A 19737-nucleotide genomic window follows, 5' to 3' on the forward strand; every position below is an offset into this window, starting at 1 on the left:
GTCCAGGTTTGCTCCTGCCTTTTAGTGCCAGTTTGTCCTAACGAGACTTTGTGTCTGAATGACTGGGTTAATAAACTAAAGCCTCTGAATTTATTTGTTATACAGTATGTCTCGATTAGCCACTGCACAGTGATTCAAGAATGAGAAAACAAACTCCCAAGTGTTGACCTGAAATGTTTGCAGCAGTCTTTTTTTTAGTTGCTACTACTTTATTCTAGAATTGTTTGAGAATACTTGTAGGATAACTTGGTGTATAAGTGACACTCCACATTTTTCTTTGAAACATCTGTTATGCTAATGAGAAACAATAGTGTTTTTCTTCCTCTCGTGGCAGTTAAATCCTTCACTCTGCCAATTTTTCACTCACTCCTAAGCTTTGGAGGGTGTATGTCATGTGTATAAGGAGTGGGAAATCTGAGGGTAGTGCAGATTAATAGGTGTTGTCGTCGTCACAAAAAAAAAAAAACCCAAACACAGTTTACAAATAGATAAGTGCTGCATATAATGTGTACTTTGTCACCTCTGTCTTGATGTATTTAATAATACACTGCTCAAAAAAAAATTAAAGAATCATTTTGAAAAAACATCAGATCTCAATGGGAAAAAAAATCCTGCTGGATATCTCTACTGATATGGACTGGGTAATGTGTTAGGTATGAAAGGATGCCACATCGTTTGAAGGAAATGAAAATGATCAACCTACAGAGGGCTGAGTTCAAAGATATGCTGAAAATCAAAGTGAAAAAAATGATGTGGCAGGCAGGCTAGTCCATTTGGCAGAAATTTCATTGCCTCAACTCCAAATCGTCCTCAGTAGTTTGCATGGCCCCCACAAGCTTGTTTTTATGCCTGACAATGTCCTAATGAGACGATGGATGATGTCCTGGGGGATCTCCTCCTTGATCTGGGCATCACTGAGCTCCTGGACAGTCTGAGGTGCAACCTGGTGGCATCGGATGGACAGAAACATAATGTCCCAGTGGTGTTCTATTGGATTTATGTCAGGCGAGCAGTGCGTGGGGGCCAGTCAGTGGTATCAATTCCTTCATTATCAAGGAATTGCCTGCATACTCTCGCCACGTGAGGCAGGGCATTGTCCTGCACCAGGAGGAACTGAGGACCCACTGCACCAGCATAGGGTATGACAGTGAGTCCAAGGATTTCATCCCGATACCTAATCGCAGTCAAGGTGCTGTTGTCTAGCCTGTAGAGGTCTGTGCGTCCCTCTATGGATATGTCTCCCCAGACCATCACTGGCCAACCACCAAACCAGTCATGCTGAACAATGTTACAGGCAGCACAACGTTCTCCATGGCTTCTCCAGACCCTTTCATGTCTGTCACATGTGCTCAGGGTGAGCCTGCTCCCATCTGTGAAAAGCACAGGGCACCAGTGGTGGACCTGCCAGTTCTGGTATTCTATGGCAAATGCCAATCGAGCTCCACAGTGCCCACTAGAGGACGTCTGGGCCTCAGGCCACCCACTTGAAGTCTGTTGCTGATTGTTTGGTCAGAGACATTCACACTAGTGGCCTGCTTGCTGGTTGTCATTTTGTAGGGTTCTGGCAGTGCTCATCTGTTCCTCCTTGCCCAAAGGAGCAGATACTGATGGGTCCTGCTGATGGGTTAAGGACTTTCTACGAGGGCCCCTGTCCAGCTCTCCTAGAGTAACTGCTTGTCTCCTAGAATCTCCTCCATGACCTTGAGACTGTGCTGGGAGACACAGTGACATGTGGCAATTACATGTATTGATGTGCCATCCTGGAGAAGATGGACTACCTGTGCAACCAAACTCTGTAGGGTCCAGGTATCACCTCATGCTACCAGTAGTGACACTGACCATAGCCAAATGCAAAACAAGTGAAAAAACAGATGAGGAAGGAAAAATGGCCTCCACCTGTTAAACCATTCTTGTTTTGGGGGTTGTCTCATTGTTGCCCCTCTAGTGCACCAAAGCAGCTGAAACTGATTAACAAGCTCCTCTGCCTCTTAACTGACCAGATCAATAGACCCGAAGGTTAATTGACTTGATGCTATACTCGGATTAAAAAGTGTTCCTTTCATTTTTTTTTGCAACGTATATATTTTACAGTAGCACAAGAATGCCAGAAACACAGCAGGAACCAGTCACACACCCACACTCACAGTTGCTAACTTAGAAACCCCATTCAACGACTTTGGAAGAAGTACGCACATGGCGACATAGGGATGATGCAAACAATGACATAGATGGTTGGGGAAGAATAGGTCTTGAGTTCTATGATTGCTTTCAGTACTGTTTCAAAGCCATAACTCAACACTAACCCATTCTCAGTGCCAACTAAACATGCACTCGGGAAAGGATTATTCCACAGTGCTGCAGTTGCAAGCAGAATATTTCAGTTTAACTGTCAGAATAAGTTGCAGGCATCTTCTCTTTTTGCAACTCAAGTATAACACATTCTGCAAATGGTGTTTTTTTTTTTTTTTCTCGTAGAACTCTTGTACAAAGTTATAACCTGAATAAATTGAAATCTTGATTTTTGACATTATAGTGACAGCTTTAGTTTTACTTACAGTACTTGTGCTAAAAGATTTGTGAACTCTTCAACGTTAATCCCGTTTACATTCCTGGAAGTGTTTCTTTGATGGCAATGCCAATGTCAATTTATTTATATAGCACATTTAAAACAACTTAGTAATGCTCTGGCCAAAGTGCTTTACAATAATTGAATAAATGAAAAACAAAACAATTAACATAAAAACATAAATAGAAATAAAATATCTGAACATAAAATAAGATACAAAATGAATTAGAAATAATGTTATATAATCACAAAGAGGAAACCATCAGTATTACTTAAGGTCACTGAATGTAAGTAAATAGAAATGAGTTTTTAAACTTATTTTGAACAGTTCAATTGTAGACGACACCTTTATATGATGAGGTAAAGAGTTCCACAGGCGAGGCGCCGAAGCTGCAAAGGCCCTGTCTCCCTTAGTTTTACACTTGGTACGAGGGACAACAAGAGACAACTGACCAGAAGATCTAAGTACTCTAGATGGCTGGTGTAAAACAAACCATTCAGATAAATAGGCAGGAGCAAGCCCATGTAAAGATTTAAAAACTAGCAGTAAGATTTAAAGTCAGTTCGAAAACTGATAGGCAGCAGTGTAAAGGAGCTAAAATTGGAGAAACAGTCATACTTTCTTGCCCCAACCAGGAAGCGAGCGGCAGCATTTTGGACCAACTGTAACCTGCGTATCAGAGATTTGCTAATCCCAGAATATAGCGAGTTACAGTAATCGAGGCAGGAAAAAATAAAAGCATGAGTAGCTTTCTCAAGATCCCTAGAAGATAAAAAAGGCTTTATCTTACCTAATAGACGAAGTTGGAAAAAGCAACTCTTGACTACAGAATTTACTTATTTCTCTAAAGAGAGGTTACTATCAAAGGTAACACCAAGATTGTGGACTTGAGGTTTGGAAAAGACAGAGAAATGGCCGAGAAGCCCAAGACCAATTTGGGCTTTAGCTGATGGACCCATTATAAGCACCTCCGTTTTATTTTGATTTAGATCAAGAAAATTATTATCCATCCAGGATCTTAGTTCAGACAGACAGTTGTGGAGTTGTTTTGTTGCAGAGTTGCAGACAGGAATATAAACCCGAGTATCATCAGCATAGCAGTGAAAAGAAATGTTAAATTTCCTACAAAATGCTGCAATAGGGTGAAGGTATATAGAGAATAAAATAGGACCCAAAATGGATCCCTGAGGAACACCATATTTAAGAGGAGCAGTCGATGAAAAAGAGGAATTAAAAGTCAATAAAAAGTGTCTACCAGTTAAATATGACCTGAACCAGTTAAGAGCAGCCCCTTTAAGCCCAACAAGATGTTCAAGCCGCATCAGCAATATTTCATGGTCAATGGTGTCAAAGGCAGCGGACAGGTCAAGGAGGAGAAGGACTGCCGCATCACCTGAGTCAGTAATAAGAGAGATGTCGTTGAACACTTTCAGGAGTGCCGTTTTAACACCATAATAACGCCTAAAGCCAGATTGGTAGATCTCAAATAAATTATTGGAGTTAAGGTGATCGACCAATTAATTACAAATAATTCATTCTAGAATTTTAGCCAGAAATGGCAGTTGGGAAATTGGATGAAAATTGGCTAAAACTCCAGGATCTAATTCTGCCTTTTTTTTAGACGGGGATGGACTGCAGCATGTTTAAAAAATGAGGGCACAACCCCCAAACTAATAGAATCATTTATAGTCGCTAGTAAGGATGGGCCCAACACATCAAAGGCTTCCACTAAGATGTGGTGGTACAATATCGAGGGGGCTGGAAGCTGGTTTAATGGTGTCGATAGTTCTTTTCAGCTGTGAAAGTGAGACTTGATCAAAGGATTCTAGAACAATGTCATGATTAACAGTAGGAAGTTTATATTCAGTTTGAACAATGCCACAGCGGGTAGTATCAATTTTGCTGACAAAGAATGATAGAAACTGCTCACATGAATGAAGAATGCGGTTTAATCCCATCACAGAATGAGGGTTAATGGCCGTATTAATTGAATTAAATAAGACCCTAGGATTCTTTGAATGACGGGATACTAAATCGGCAAAGAAGTCTTGTTTTGTTTTCTTAACTTCAGCCTGGAAATTGAAAAGAGAAGTCCTGAAAATCTGTTTGGAGACAATCAGTCCATCTTTTTTCCAACGCCGTTCAGCAGATCGACAGGCACTGCGCAGTGATCGTGTATTTTCATTTAGCCAGGGAGCAGGCCTTAACCTTATTACTGTGGATATTGAGCAGAGCAATTGCGTCTAAAACCATTTTACAGGAAAAATTAAATTTTACAACAGAATCATCGATGCCATTATTTTGGTCATGCACATAAAGACTAGAGAAAATTATTTTAATATCAGATATAGTAGAAGAATTTAAAAAGCGTGAGCAGCGTGGGGGACAGCTATTAGTCGGGACATCAACAGTAATATTCAGATCCATCATTATAGAAAAGTGATCAGTGAAAGAAACATCACAAAAATGAATATTATTCACTGAAATATCACGAGTAAGAACGAGATCAAGGGTGTGACTGAGAGAGTGAGTTGGCGTATTAATATGCTGTATAAAATCAAATGAGTCCAGTAGTGATAAAAAGTCATTAACCAAAGGTTTCGATTGACAATAAATGTAAATGTTGAAATCACCAACAATAAATACTTTGTCATGGGAGAGGGTGATATCAGCCAGGAGATCAGAGAATTAAGAAATGAAAGTGTCTTTAATTACAGGAGGTCTATAAACCAAGGCAAACAGCAGAGAAGGGGAGCTGCACACTTCGAAAAGTTGAAGTTCAAAGCTGCTAAACGGACCCCTTGTAAGGCTCCGACACAAGAACATAGTTTTAAAAACAGTGGCAATGCACACCCACGACGAGTCAGACGAGGAGAGTTTAAAAATTAATACCCTGATGGAACCAAGTCAGTAAAACATGAAGAGTCACCATTTAAAATCCAAGTCTCAGTGATGAAGAAGAAATCCAGATTATTTGAGGTAATAAAGTCTTGCATAATAAAAGTTTTATTAGACACTGATCTCCTCACGTTCACAAGCAGCCTTGATAGAAGTAGAAATGCTCGTTGCAGGATGAGCACGGGTGAGCGTGCAGAGATTAGCAGTGTTTACTACTCGATTGCTGACCGCGGAAAAGTGATGCTGTCTTGAAATGGAGAAATTAAATCCAGTGTCCAGCGCCCATGAACCAGTGATGGAGTCCTGAGCAGGAGAAGATGGGTCATAGACGACTCAAAGGGATTGGGAATCCAAAACTCTGGGACTTGAGTCGGCATTGTTTAACAGCAATTTCGGCTCTTTTCCCACGACAGAGGCGGGTACGTTTGCATCTCCGAGGGGCATTTAACTCACGGATACAGGTGAACACCGGCGTCCAGGTGAAGAAGTCAGGAGATGAATAAAACGAATTGGAGGTTCACAAAAAATCCAATCAGGAGATGAAAATTGAGAGGAAAGCAAGCCAGTAAATATGTTTAGTAAAGACTCACGATCATAGGACAGTGACCGTTAGGATAAAGTAAAACATAAAAACAAAGTTAAGACATAGACTTTATTCCATAAGAAAATCAGAAATACAAAGAATTCCCCCATTTTGCTGAAAGTAATTCTGCACATCTCCTCTGGAGGGTATTGGTTTGCTCACACTGTCAAGTCACTGATCTGAAGCTTTTCTTTGATGTTTTGCATTTAATACTTCACCAAATGCATCGTGCGTTTCCTTGAATATTGCTAGAGCGCCCGAGTATTTTCAGCAGTTTAACATTTGAACACCTTGAAATAACATGTAATAATCCAATGACATGTATTTTAATAGTCTGATATTCACTACCACTTGACTACTCTTTGTTTTATTGTTTAGATTAGATTAAAAGAGCTGAGACTTTCAGTTTAAGCAAAAGAAGATTAAGAGGTAACATGATTGAACTGTTTAAAATTATGAAGGGAATTAGCCAGGTGGATCAAGACTTGTATTTTAAAATGAGTTCATCAAGAACACAGGGGCACAGTTTGAAACGTGTTAAGGGTAAATTTCGCACAAACATTAGGAAGTTTTTCTTTACACAAACAACGATAGACACTTGGAATAAGCGACCAAGTAGTGTGGTGGACAGTAAGACTTTAGGGACTTTTAAAACTCGACTTGGTGTTTTTTTATGAAGAAATAAGCGGAGAGGACTGGCGAGCTTTGTTGGGCTGAATGGCTTGTTCTAATGTTCTTATGTTTACTGCTTTCCAAGACATTGTGCTTTCTAGGCATATTGCACTCATGTTGTCGTTGACTTTACATTGTAAATGGCATGAAGTTCTCAGTGAAAAGGTGTTTTTTGTTAAATTTGCAGATTATGGTGTCATTTTTATGTTACCCACTAATGCCCTTCAACACAAAATAGTACTTTTGCTTTTTTGATGCTGGAGGTTTTGTTTGGAGCTATTCATTATGTCTTTTGGGGCCTCTTTCCTGCTTACTGATTAAGCTGTGATGGCACAGTGGTTGTACTGTTGCCTCACAGTAAGAAAGCTTAGGTTCACGTTGCATGTCCCCCGTGTGTGGAGTTTGCATGTTCTCTCTGTGTCTGTGTGGGTTTCGTCCAGGTGCTCCAGCTTCCTCCCATAGTCCAAAGACATGCAGGTTAAGGATTTGGACATCCTTAATTGGCCCTACTGTGTGTGTGTGTGTGTGTGTGTGTGTGTGTGTGTGTGTTCACCCTACGATGGACTGGTGCCCCGTCCAGGGTTTGTTCCTACTTTGCACCCTGTGCTGAATATGATAGACACCAGCGGACCCTCGTGACTGTTATCAGGACTCAACAGGTTAGAAGATGACTATCTGGTTAAGATCTGGGCCGTATTGCCACAAAAAGTACAGTCAGCCCTCCTTATCCACCAGGGTTTGGTTTCAGGATCCCCTGCTGATACCAAAATCCATGGGTGCTCAGTTCCTTTATATACAATAAAATAAAATGGCGTAGTATTTGCATGTAAACTAGGAACATCATCGTGTATACTTTAAATCATCTCTACAGTACACTACGTATAGTACCTAATACAATGTATTGTTGAAGGAATACTGAGCAGAAAAGGTCTGTACATGTTCAGTACAGAAGCAACCATTGGTATGTCTAACTATGTAGTACACATTAGTAGCAGCCTAATATTTTCTTTCTTTCAAACCTTACAGATTGATTTTACTGTATTTAATGAAAGAGAAATACATACAATCAAGCACAGAACATTTAAAATGCCAGTACATACATAGCATTTAATTATAAATAGAGAAATCTTTTTTACTTTTTCTCACACATACAACAGTATATTAAAACTCATATTGCAGACGTTGACACTTTGGAGCACGCTCAATAACCCTGTAACGAAACAGGGCATGCGAGAGAAGGAGGAGTGTAATTAGCCTCTTTACACTGATTGCTGGTGAGTAGCTGGCCCTAAAAAGGACCATTTGGCTTTTTCAGCACAGCACTGTTTCTGCCACGCTGCTCAAGTCTTTGGCGGTGCTACATGCTTCCAGCTGACCTCACTACATGGGTCAGAGGCAACTCACATGTGAAACTGCTCCCTTGGTTCTCTGTGAGCAAACCCAAATCCGAGACTCACTGGCGGTCAGGCTTCTGGCCCGAAATGGCTGTAGCAGCAGGGAGACATGATCAAAGTGCCCTCCTTTACCCACCATTCATGGGGCTTCTTCATCCCAGCTTATCCAGGTATTCCCGCCACATGAGGAACATGTATCTTACCAGTCTGGACCCTGACATTGCTATAGTACTAATGTCAGGATCTTTGGAGGCTTGACAGTCATGGCTTGACAACTGCAGATGCTTTAGTTAGAAACATTGTTATAGGAAGCAGTTTCTTCTTTTTCTTTGCATCATCAAACAAATCTTGCAGTGGTTGTAGGCATGCTGTTATCGCTCTGGTAGGCAGGAGGCTCCATCAAGTTTTGCCTACACATCAAATCAGTTGCATGGATTCGGCGTAGTTCTCCGTGCACAGCAAATTCAAGTTTTGCTTTTTGGATCTTTTTCTGAATTTCTGAATTAAAGTATAATACTGATACAAATAATGATGAGGAATAATAATAATATGAACAGGCCACTGCACATGTGCAAAGGATTGGAGTGTCACTTTCTGATTCCCAGAGTCACTTTTGGTTTAACTGTCCATTTCAGTTTCACTGCCTGAAGACCGATCCCCCTCGTCATTACTACTGACGAGAGGCGTTGCTTACGAGATGTCATTATAAGGAGCATTGCCCAGGGAATGCTCAGGTCTGACACTTAGGCAAGACACAATTGTACCATTGCCCAAGTAAAGCTTGGCACAATTACAGCCCGAATAAACCTCTGGTCTTACCATAGACACGTCTATACTATTACCCAAGTGACATTCGTGACTAACACTTTTAGCTCTGTTTTAACAGCCCGAGTGACATTTGGGTCTAACGCTAAGGATATTAATGGCTAAAAATCCATACCAAGTTTTAATTAAAAATTCAGCCATTTCTAGTGTAATGTATTTGTATATGTCTTTCAGACTAAAACTAACTTTTTAACTAATAACAAATGTATCACTGATTAATGTAATGATTAATTCATTTATTTAACATGGATGTCCCTCTTTTCCGTCAAAGGCTTCTTAACGTTTCTGCTACTTAAATAGAATCACTTGCAGGCGTTCACGTTTCTTGAACCAATAAAAGTGCAGCTTCTCACACAGCACAAGACGTGGCTGCTTCTTCTCCTATCTTTCTGTTTTTAGTCAAGCCACCAATCAGGTTTAACTGCACAGCATTCTGGGTAATGTTCTTAAAGGAGTATATTCACCTGTTACACACCACTCCCATAAAGTTATGTAGACAGATACATTTACCTTTACATTGAAACAAAATCCCATTTCCCGTTCCCTTTTACACGTTGTCTTGTGTTTAATGTTTAAAAGCGTTTGCCAGTTTTCCACTAGTTTTTAGCATCATGTTTAAACAGTTTTCTCAAAATCCATCTAGAAGAATTATTTCATCCAGTATATGGGATCAAATGGCATATTTGTCTACTACTAATTGGAATTTATCTCAGTTTAAAAAATTCAGAGACTCTCAAACATATAGAAGGACAAGCTTATTTTTCTTGGTTTGTACATCATTACCCCCTAATAAAACTATACGCTTGACACAATTTTGTGATTTTAGCAGAGCATTTCTTTTCTCTGGTTGGCATTGATCAAATTAGGCTCAGCCTCCATCAGTCATGGCAGTTTTAGATTTTGGAACCGAGACATCTGAGTAGTGCGTAATTCAATGTGGTGAGCTCACCTCATGAATTCAGTCTGTTTGCTCTGAAAAAAAAGAGTCGAAATAAAATCGGAGCATACAAATCAATAAAACTTAAACAGTCACTTTATCCGTTTTTTATTATTAGTATAATGAAAGTGAAGCAACTTTGCATTTTTGTTTAATTCATCTTCCTTTTGTCTCATCTACTTTCCTACAGGTGGCTTCCTGTAACAGGAAAGAAATGGACAGCAGCAACAGCTTTATAGAGTTTGACGTGCCCGAATACAGCAGTACTGTCCTGAGCCAGCTCAACGAATTACGCCTCCAAGGGAAGCTATGCGACATTATAGTCCACATTCAGGGACAGCCGTTTAGGGCTCACAAGGCCGTTCTAGCTGCCAGCTCTCCATACTTCCGAGACCACTCAGCCCTAAGCACCATGAGTGGCCTCTCCATCTCCGTCATTAAGAACCCCGAGGTTTTTGAGCAGCTGCTCTCCTTCTGCTATACTGGACGGATGTCGCTACAGCTGAAGGACGTTATCAGCTTCCTCACAGCGGCCAGCTTCCTGCAAATGCAAGCGGTTATTGACAAGTGCACACAGATTCTGGAGGGCATTCACTCCAAGATGAGTCTTCCCGGAGGGGCTGACACCATGCTCAGTGTGAAGGAGAGTCAACAGGCCAGTCGCAATGGCGTCAAAGATGGCAACCTCTTTGTCAACCCACTGGAGATCTCCCCTCCTTATATCACCAGGCAGACAAATGCGCTGGCAAATGATTCTGCCAAATTTGACGCCAACTCTACCAAAAGCCTCAGGCAGCGACTTCAGGAGGAGGGCCAATCAGATCGAGGCAGCAGCGGGAGCATCTCTGAGCACGAGAATGCCCTGGAAGCAGAACAGGAACAAATGGATATAATAAGCCGGGATGGGCATGTGACAGACATCAAAGTGAAGCAGGAAAAGGCTGACCGGCCAAGTTGTTCAGACAGCTCTTCTGCTGGGGATGATGGCTACCACACTGAATTGGTGGATGGAGATCAGGTGGTAGCAGTGAGTGTAGGCTCTTTTGGACCAGTGCTACCACATTCTGCCTACGCGTACCCGCATTTGACTTCACAGTCTTCCTCTTTTGTGAGCCTCAGCAGTTCTAGTCCCTCTCGCTCAATTCTTAGCGGCTTCCGAGGTGGCCGTGCACGGCCCAAAAGGCCTCTGGCAACCGTGCCATCAGAGGTCTCCAATGTGATCAAAACAGCCACTACTGAGGATGGAGAGACGGTGATGGGCAGTCCCGGGTTTGAGAACGACATCCGTGAGCGGAGCATGCGTGGTCAGTGGTACCCTTACAATGAGCGGCTCATCTGCATCTACTGCGGCAAGTCGTTCAACCAGAAGGGCAGTCTGGACCGTCACATGCGCCTACACATGGGCATCACTCCTTTTGTTTGCAAGTTCTGTGGCAAGAAATACACACGAAAGGACCAGCTAGAGTATCACATCCGTGGGCACACAGACAACAAACCTTTCCACTGTGAAATCTGTGGTAAGTGCTTCCCCTTTCAGGGCACCTTGAACCAGCACCTGCGGAAAAAACACATGGGGGGAGCCGAGCTGCGCAACCACATGGAGTCTCCAGACAGAACGGAGGGCATGACGGAGTCCAAGGACAGCGACGAAGCAGCAGCTTCTGACAGCCACATGGAATACAGCTCACAGTACAGCGAGGAGTCTGTCCTGAATAACGAAAGCAATGACAGTGTCAAGCGTAGCCCACAATAGGCTTGCAAATCAACTTTTTTAATGCTTTTTTTTTTTTTTTCCCTTGGATGTAGCTTTAAAATTTCCACCACTTCAGAGTTCATCTTCAACATTCAAAATAGTCATGGTTACGTGATCTCATATCTTGGTGGTGGGCAACACCGTGCGAGTTAAATGCATTTAGCTCACACTGAGAGCACTTCAACAATAACCTTTGCTGTTTGCTTATCCTTATTTATTTTTATACTCTCAATAAGAAGCGGGTCCATCATTAATATGTCTCTTAATTAGTTTGTACGCACTTGATATTCTTCTCCAAATATAATCAATTGTGTTTTAGGACACACTTGATATTTTTGCCCCCCATCTTGAACAGAACAGTGACCCTTCTCCTCCGAGATGGCTTTGCTGAGCCAGTATTGAAATTCATGAGCTAACCTGAATTGCCTTTCTGCAAGGTCGTGCAGATTTAGGTGGTGAAGTGAATGCTTTCTCTGCCCTTTTGATAATGTTGACATTGACCGCCAAAATGAGGGCCACTTCAGTTCAGATCGGTTTCATTTTTATAAGCCAGCTGAGAAAAGTTCTCCTTGATGGAGTTCCCTCCATGTTGAACATATTCTTTCATGGTTACGTTACATGAGCCTTCTTCAGTCTTTTATGCCCCCAGACTTGATAAGGCGTCGCTTGCCTTATTTTACAGCAGTGAACTCATCATTTATGATGGCACTGCAGCCGTTAAGATACCCCATTATGTGTTTTTAAGGAAGGGGTAAAATTAAGTTTTTTTTTTTTTTGTTTTTTTTTTGTGATACTTATAATAACGTGTTGCTCTAGGCCGACTTCCAAACCATTTGGAAGTCTACAGCACTAATGATTTTTTTTTTTTTTAAAGTTTAATCCTTAATGTTTGACATTTTAATGAAACAATTACTGTGACACACATGTATTTTGTTTCAGAAGCCTTTGTAATATAAGGCTTTTTAAAGAAACAATAGTTTTTTTCAGTGTTTTATTGAAATCTCAATTTTGAACTTCAAGCCAAAAACAAAGGTATGGCACCAACATCTGCTGCTAACACTAAGCACTCTATGCATGCAATTTCCAATGATCTTTTTTTTTTTTTAACACTAAGACTGGGAATCATGTGCTGACTGGCTCATCGAGCTCCCCATACACATTTTTAATTTTATTTATTTATATATTTAATACTTCGGTTTGCTGTCCCCTTTACACTGCTTCTCTTACTTCTTGGCATAAAGTCTCTCTCTTTCTCTCACAGAGCTGCTCATCAATTTCACTACTACTGCTGTCCTGATTTATTATTATTATTATTATTATTATTTTTTACATAAATAGGAAGGAAACCTCTTCTGGCTGCTCTGCCAGTTACATTGCATTTACATGTGTTTTTCCTAAAACTTTGACTCAAAGTGACATGCAAATCCACAAGAGCAGAGCACAGTTGTTTCCATAGTTCTATAATGTGAACGTAGGCAGGTGAAGTAACTCACTCAGGGTCACACGGTGTTCTAAACCTGTGACTTTAACACTGTAGCCACTAGGGGGCACACTTTCACAATCTCCAGTTTAAATTTTGTTATAGTGCCATTGGCCTTGCCTTAACAGTCTGTTATTTAATAAGAATTACTCTTTTATAGCAAAGGAGAAATTTTAGAGTACACTGAAAATTTCTTTTTCTTCTTTTTTTTTTAAATGAGAGTAAAGGGAGAGAAGATGCACACTAAATGCACTCAGTGTACGGCTTCCGGGCCGCGTTTCCTGCACATCACAGACACTTGGTGATTAAATCTGTGCTGCCAGCGGAGTGTATCCCTTAACCTGGGCCTCACATCACACACCCTTGTTTTTTTTCTTTCTTTTTTTTTTTTTTTTTTTTGTATGCAATTTAACAGACAGTTGCTTTGACCTGAGCTGAGGCACAGTGTTGTGAACACTACTTTCAGCTTTCCATGCATGTCTCACTTGCCAAGCAAAAGATTTATACGATAAGGTGAACCTAAAACAGTCATGACAAGTCGAATTTATGGGTCTACGCCTAAACTGAGAATTTGTCCCTGAAAGGAAATGGAAAAGGAATAGTTGTCAGGACTCCTTTATTTCTATTTTTTTTTTTTTTTTTTAAATATTATTTAAAAAAAAAGCACTTAGAAGAGAATTTCTGCGCCATTTATTGGTCTATTTTTGATACAGCAAAGGCCTTTCTTTTGTTTTCTCCTCCTTGGTCATATGCAACAGGATTCAGAGTGCAGTGCCGCTAGCTGTGCTGCCGATACCCTGCCACACACAAGACTCCATGTTTCTTCTGAAGAGGACTGTAACTTGATACGTGATGGCAGTCAGGATGGTGCTACAGAGATGAAGCTGAAGCGTTTGGTTTTAAAATACCCAGCGATTGCTGCTTTTTCACTTTTTAATTCTGTTTTATCTTTAGGATTCTGGTTTGTGTGGGGTGTATTTCTTTGCCTTTTTTTTCTTCAAGGGAAAACCGGTAATTGTGTGAATTTATTTGAACAAAAGTCAAAGGAATTGTATTAATGTAATTTTTTTTTTATTTTTTCCTTTCTCATGTGCCACTGTATCTGGCTCAATGACACATACCATTAACCTTCCCTGAAAATCAAGTTCAGAACAGGATTCCAGTGTTTTCAACTGTTAACTACTCTTTGGTGCTCAATGTTGAAGTTTTTATTTTATTATTTTTTTTTTTAACATATCTGCTGACATTACATAAGCTGGTTTTTACATTGTTGTGTTTTAATGGTTCACTTTTTATGATGTACAGTGCAGTTGGTGGTCAAACACGTTAATCACAGGCCTTAACCTGCTGGTTCTGATGTGCATTGCAGAGGAGTCGAGGCTCGCTGGCTTTTATATTAAGAGCAGTGATCCACAACTCCTCTGCTGGAATCGGAACCAAAATCATGCAAATGTACAGGGCAGTCTTTTAACATCAAACTCTTTAAGCCGCATATTATTGTTTCTTTTTCAACTGTATGCTGTTGTATAAAACCTCTTCAGAGCACATAATGATGTCGGTCCCTGTGAAAGGTGCTGTTCTTACATTTTTGAGTGAGCCACATGAACAGGCTGTCATGTTTGACTCGTGTCTTTTACGTGCTGTGGCCCACTTCAGCCCTAAGTTGCATTTAAGTCGGGTTATGTAGTGCTTATTTTGCCATGCATGTGTGAAGTACGTGTACATTTGGAGCTCTGTCAGGTTAAGGGATTTGTGCAGGTGGTCACACAAGCTAAAAAGCTGCTGAAACTTTATGGTCCAGTAAAGGCAGTTGTGACTTAAATGGATCAGAGGTTTGACTCCTTCCTTAATTAGATAAATTTAGTGTATTTCTGCTCAGAATGGAGGTGGAGATAACTCAGTACATCATTTGTAACATGTGTGTTTTATCAGGTGTTTAATTATAAGGGTTCCCAACCCAGAGAGTGCAAGATGGCATTTCGGGGGATGCGACAAAGAGGAAGGCTCCATTGCCATTCACCAAAATTGAGTGAGGTGCGTCGTCTGACTTTATCATGGTGCTCTCAGTCTCTTGCAGTTGTGGTCATTTATTAGTTACAACTCCTGTTCTAAGATATAAAAGGAGCCAAACACTGCACGTGCAATTGTCACCCATAAATGAGCCACAGAAATGCGCATTTTTGCCGGTTCCATGCTGCAGGTGGAATGTTGGTAAAAGTGAGTAATTTTTTAAGAGAATGGAATTTGGACCTTGCTCTGGTCCGTAGAGAAGGCCGAGGTCTACTGTTGATTTCTGTGCAAGTCCTGATTGTGAAACATCACTGATTTCGAGATTTGATTAACATTTTTGCCAGAAAGAGTACGAGGGGTTGCCAAATTGGATACAACACCTGCCGCTTACACTCTGCACATTTCGCCTCGACAGTAGTGCAGCAGTGTTCAACTGTGCGGCGCATCTGTTTATGAACTGCAGTGCAGGTGTTGTCATGGGCCTGAGCTCATCAACTGTGTTTCATTGCTTAGTGACATGCCAGCCTCCTGAACCCTTCGATCGCTGATCATGTGTCATTTCCTTGCGCTGCTTGAGGCTTCATGGGATACCCCAGACTGTCGGTCAAGTGTCTAAGCTTCATGGGGAACACATTTACAAGATTATTGCGATTTTTAAAGTAGAATTCTCAAATTGTATATTTAAATTTTGTGCACTGAGTGGCTCAAAGATTAGAAATTTGACTTCTTCATCTTCAAAACTGATACTGTATTATGTTTGTAGGGGTGCAAACATAAATCAAACATTTTCTAGGGATGTGCGGCATAGAAAAGTTGGGAAGCAGTGGTCTGTGGTCTGTTAAGCAGAGTGTAGATGAGCAGATTTGCGCTTCGTTGATTAGTCAGTTTCATCCCCGTAAGCCAAACCAGTTTGCTCCTGAGGCTGTTGGTCAGTGTAAAGGCAGAGCTGCAATATGCTTTCCTGTTAAGATGTTTGCTCTTATTTCTTCAATTTTTTTTTTTTTTTATGAGATGGTTATATAATGGAGTAGCACTTAGTTAATACAGTAGCATTTGTTCAGGATGTGTTTGTCAGTTGTACTGGTGTGTGTTGTTTAACAGATGAACAAAGAGGTGGAGCACTGAGACAGTGAAGTAATTACTGAGGTGTTCACTTTCAATAGCCATTGATCCTGACCCAAGCAGCTGTGCGAGTTACGTGATAAATGCTAAAGCAATGCGTCTTATTGAGTATATTCTTTAATTAAAGTCACAAATAGGCCTCTGATTTGTAGTTCCAGTAGGAGTGCCTCTGTCAAGAGAGGGTCCACAAAATGTTTTGTATTTTTTTTTTTGAAAATGTAAAAGTCTTCTAAAGTCCGCACAATGTCCAGACTTTCCAGTGTAGTCCCAGAGATCTTGACTTGGGCTTTGCAACGTGCAATGACAGTGAGCAGTCTGAGCTGTGAGCACACCATTTTACAGAGTGTGGAGTGAGCTGAGGACGTGTTATACAATTGTATTCACTCTTTTGACAGTTTGAAATGTTTGATGTTAAAAATGCCACTTAGAATTTCAATTAAATAAAGCACACACTACATTTCTTTGAAGTATTCATGTTTTTATATGTACGTAAATATTCTATTTACCTCCTCAGTCTGCCCTCGCCTATGGGACTGAGTGCAGTGTGGCAATGATTCTGGTATATTCAGAGCATGGGCTTGGAGGGTACGAGTCTGCCTTTTCTTTTTAGTGTTCCTGGCCTGTGATTAAGTGTTTCACCTTTTTCCTGTGTTCTCACATTTTGAATTATTGAACTGCAGTTTATATTTTTTTTTTCATAATTAAATGTGTTCTACTTGTCTTGTTAAAATATTCTGGAACTGTATCCCAACAAATGGTGCTCTTTTTCATGTATTCATTCAGTGTGCACATTATCACTTAGGTCACAAGCTACTTGTGAATTCTCCGCGTGAGTGTTCTCTCGTCACAGCGTACCGTTGGATGGAGGGAGCATTGGTTAGACTGACGGACAAACTGTATGTATGTGGATTTTTACCTTGACTGAAAGGAGTGTAGGTGGGCCATAACTGTGAATTGCACACCTTTTTGCAGTCATTCAGATTGGTGTGTATCGGGTGGAATGGGATGGGGGTCTGGATATGGGAATCGGCTAAACCATTTACATTTAATCAGGGGTGGATGTGTTGCATTTCAGTTGTCTTATTTCTAAATAAGTACAGAATATAGCAGGTCTTACCAGGGACTTAACCAGTTGGGATTGGCAGGAAAGAAATTGGTGTCACTGATGGATAGACTTCTAACTTTTGGGTTTACTTTGGGCTTTTTCATAAGAAATTACAAAAAAGGACAAACTCCTTTTAAAAACAAAACTCATAGTCCCCTGCCATTCAGGCATACAGATGTGTCTATAACCATCTGCTTCAGCCATCTACCAAATTTCATAGAAGGGAAAAGCAAAGCCAGAAGTCCAATTGTTTAGGTATACCTCAGCTCATAACTACTGAATTAACCGCTTCCTTACATGGGATACAAACATTAAAAAAAAAAAAAAGATTTTTTCTTTTCAAACTTTTCACATTTCTCTTCCACAAAAACTACAGTTTGCTTATCGATTGAAGGTGCTGTAAAACTGGAAGGTGCTGTTGTGCAGTGCGGGCTTATCGTGGCCAGCATTTTAAACTTTTGAGAGAGTAAAAACCGCTCACTTCCTAAAGTCTGTACCGTTGTTTTTCACTAAGACATAACTAATCAGTATTACTCATAGCAACCGGTTTACCCTCCATTACACACGCGCATTTCATGGAGCCGTCTTACATTGCAATATTGATCATTTGGACTTGTCTTTGTTTTGTGTGGGAGAGTGGCGGTCATTTTTGTGGGGATTATGAGATCCCTCAAAAGCAAATGGTTGACCCCCTGTAATCAGTTTTTTTTTTTTTCTTTCTTTCCAATTCTTTTATTGTGTGTCAACTTTATAAACTGTGCCTTGTCACATGGAAAACGTGTTTTTAGTTTATTTTATTTTTTTCCTCAGACGTCTGCCAGATGAGGCCAGGTTATGCTTTGTGAATACTTAGGACTCTACTTAATATGGCATCTTGATGTTTTACTATTATTTTGATTAGACACTTCACTTATACTGAATGCAGTCACTCAATGATGCTGTGATTTATTTTTTATATTTACTGATCATATGGGTTATCACGTAATTGAGTCCCCCGACATGAAATATTGACACTGCAGCTCTCCTTCACACACAATACAAGCTGTGAATTATTTTTTCCCCCTCATTTTCTGAAATTGAGCACTGCTATACTACAGTCGTCGTCCACACTGCTTACCCTGGGCTATAGTAATACAGGCCCTCTGAATGGCCTCCTGCAGGCCTTCCACCTCAAGTGCCCATTCCACTTTAAAGTGCAGAGATTTTCAGATTCTATTTCTGAATCCAAATTTACAGATATATTTTTGGAGTCCTGCAGAAGCATTTAACCTGTGGGTTTAATTTTGTTTCTTCCTTTTTCGCACCCATTGAAACAAGTGACTTTGTAGGTGAGAGCGACACCTTCTTTCATTTCCTGGCATTTGCATTTGGCTGATCTCAAGATGGCTGGCACTTTATTATCGGCTTTCGGTTTTGTGAAATTCTTTGCTTTCTTCTCAGCCTTCCTTCCTTCTGAATGTAAAAACCACTGTTAAACTTCTTGGGTGAAGGAATGCAAGCGTTTGCACAGTTAGATCAGAAGATGAGAGCTTTGATGGACCCCTCTTACAAAACCTGAAACTGTATTGGGAGCCGGCGCCTAGTTGTTGACTCCTGCCTTGTGCCAGATGCAGCCAGTACTGGCTCAAGCACCACACAGCCCAGAATCTGAGAATATTATGCTTTGCTGTGCTTAGAGCTTGTATTCTGTCTTTGTACTGGGAGAGGGATAAAGATACAACAGTTGACGGGAGTCCACGCTGGCATCACAACGTCGGCTCTACGTTTCCACAGCTTTTGATTTTCTGGTCCAAATGTTTCCTACCTGCACCGTGTTTGTACTTGTAATGGTCTGTAAATGTAATCACCCTTGACTGCACCCTTTATAAAATGGGGGACTCAAATATGTGATGCCTTTTAAACAAGTTTTATTTTCTAGGGAATTTTTACCCTTGAATGGTGCTTTTAGGCTGGTCAGGGTTATTTATTAAGTTTCTCTCTCTATATATATATATATATATATATAAATATAATTATACATATAAATATATTATCTATAAATAATATTTCAAGATATGTCTGTAAATGCTTTATATAACTAGACTTACTAATGTTGAATTCTAATTTTCAAGCAAAACTGACATACTGTTCAGTTCATCCACATTGTTCCTAGTATGGGGGAGGCGAGCTTTTCAAGAGGGAAATGTTTCGGACGTCTTTGTTGTTTTGTTTTGTTTTTTTTATTTTGTTTATTTTTGTGTACGTGTGTGTGTTTTTGTTGTTTTTTTTTTTTTTTTTTTTTAAACCTTGTGTGTCCATTTTCAGGCTGTTAATGTCAGGCTCGGCTCTCTCTACGAAGACCCCGCTGGTTAAGAGCGTTTGACTGATCGCTTTGTAAATGGGAGCAGCGCG

At 40.5% G+C, this 19737-nt stretch overlaps 1 protein-coding gene across 1 annotated transcript in view; it reads left to right on the forward strand.

The window, feature by feature from the left end:
- Positions 1–12375, forward strand: part of zbtb34 (zinc finger and BTB domain containing 34) — a 62862-nt gene extending 50487 nt beyond the window's left edge. The window contains exon 2 of the mRNA XM_039764460.1: positions 10067–12375. Within this exon, the coding sequence (XP_039620394.1) occupies positions 10091–11629 (1539 nt within the window). The 5' untranslated portion in view covers positions 10067–10090 and the 3' untranslated portion in view covers positions 11630–12375. The remainder of the gene's footprint in view (positions 1–10066) is intronic.
- Positions 12376–19737: the final 7362 nt, after the last annotated feature.

Source organism: Polypterus senegalus, chromosome 9 (genome assembly GCF_016835505.1).
Source record: "Polypterus senegalus isolate Bchr_013 chromosome 9, ASM1683550v1, whole genome shotgun sequence".
In the NCBI taxonomy this organism is placed as follows: domain Eukaryota; kingdom Metazoa; phylum Chordata; class Cladistia; order Polypteriformes; family Polypteridae; genus Polypterus; species Polypterus senegalus.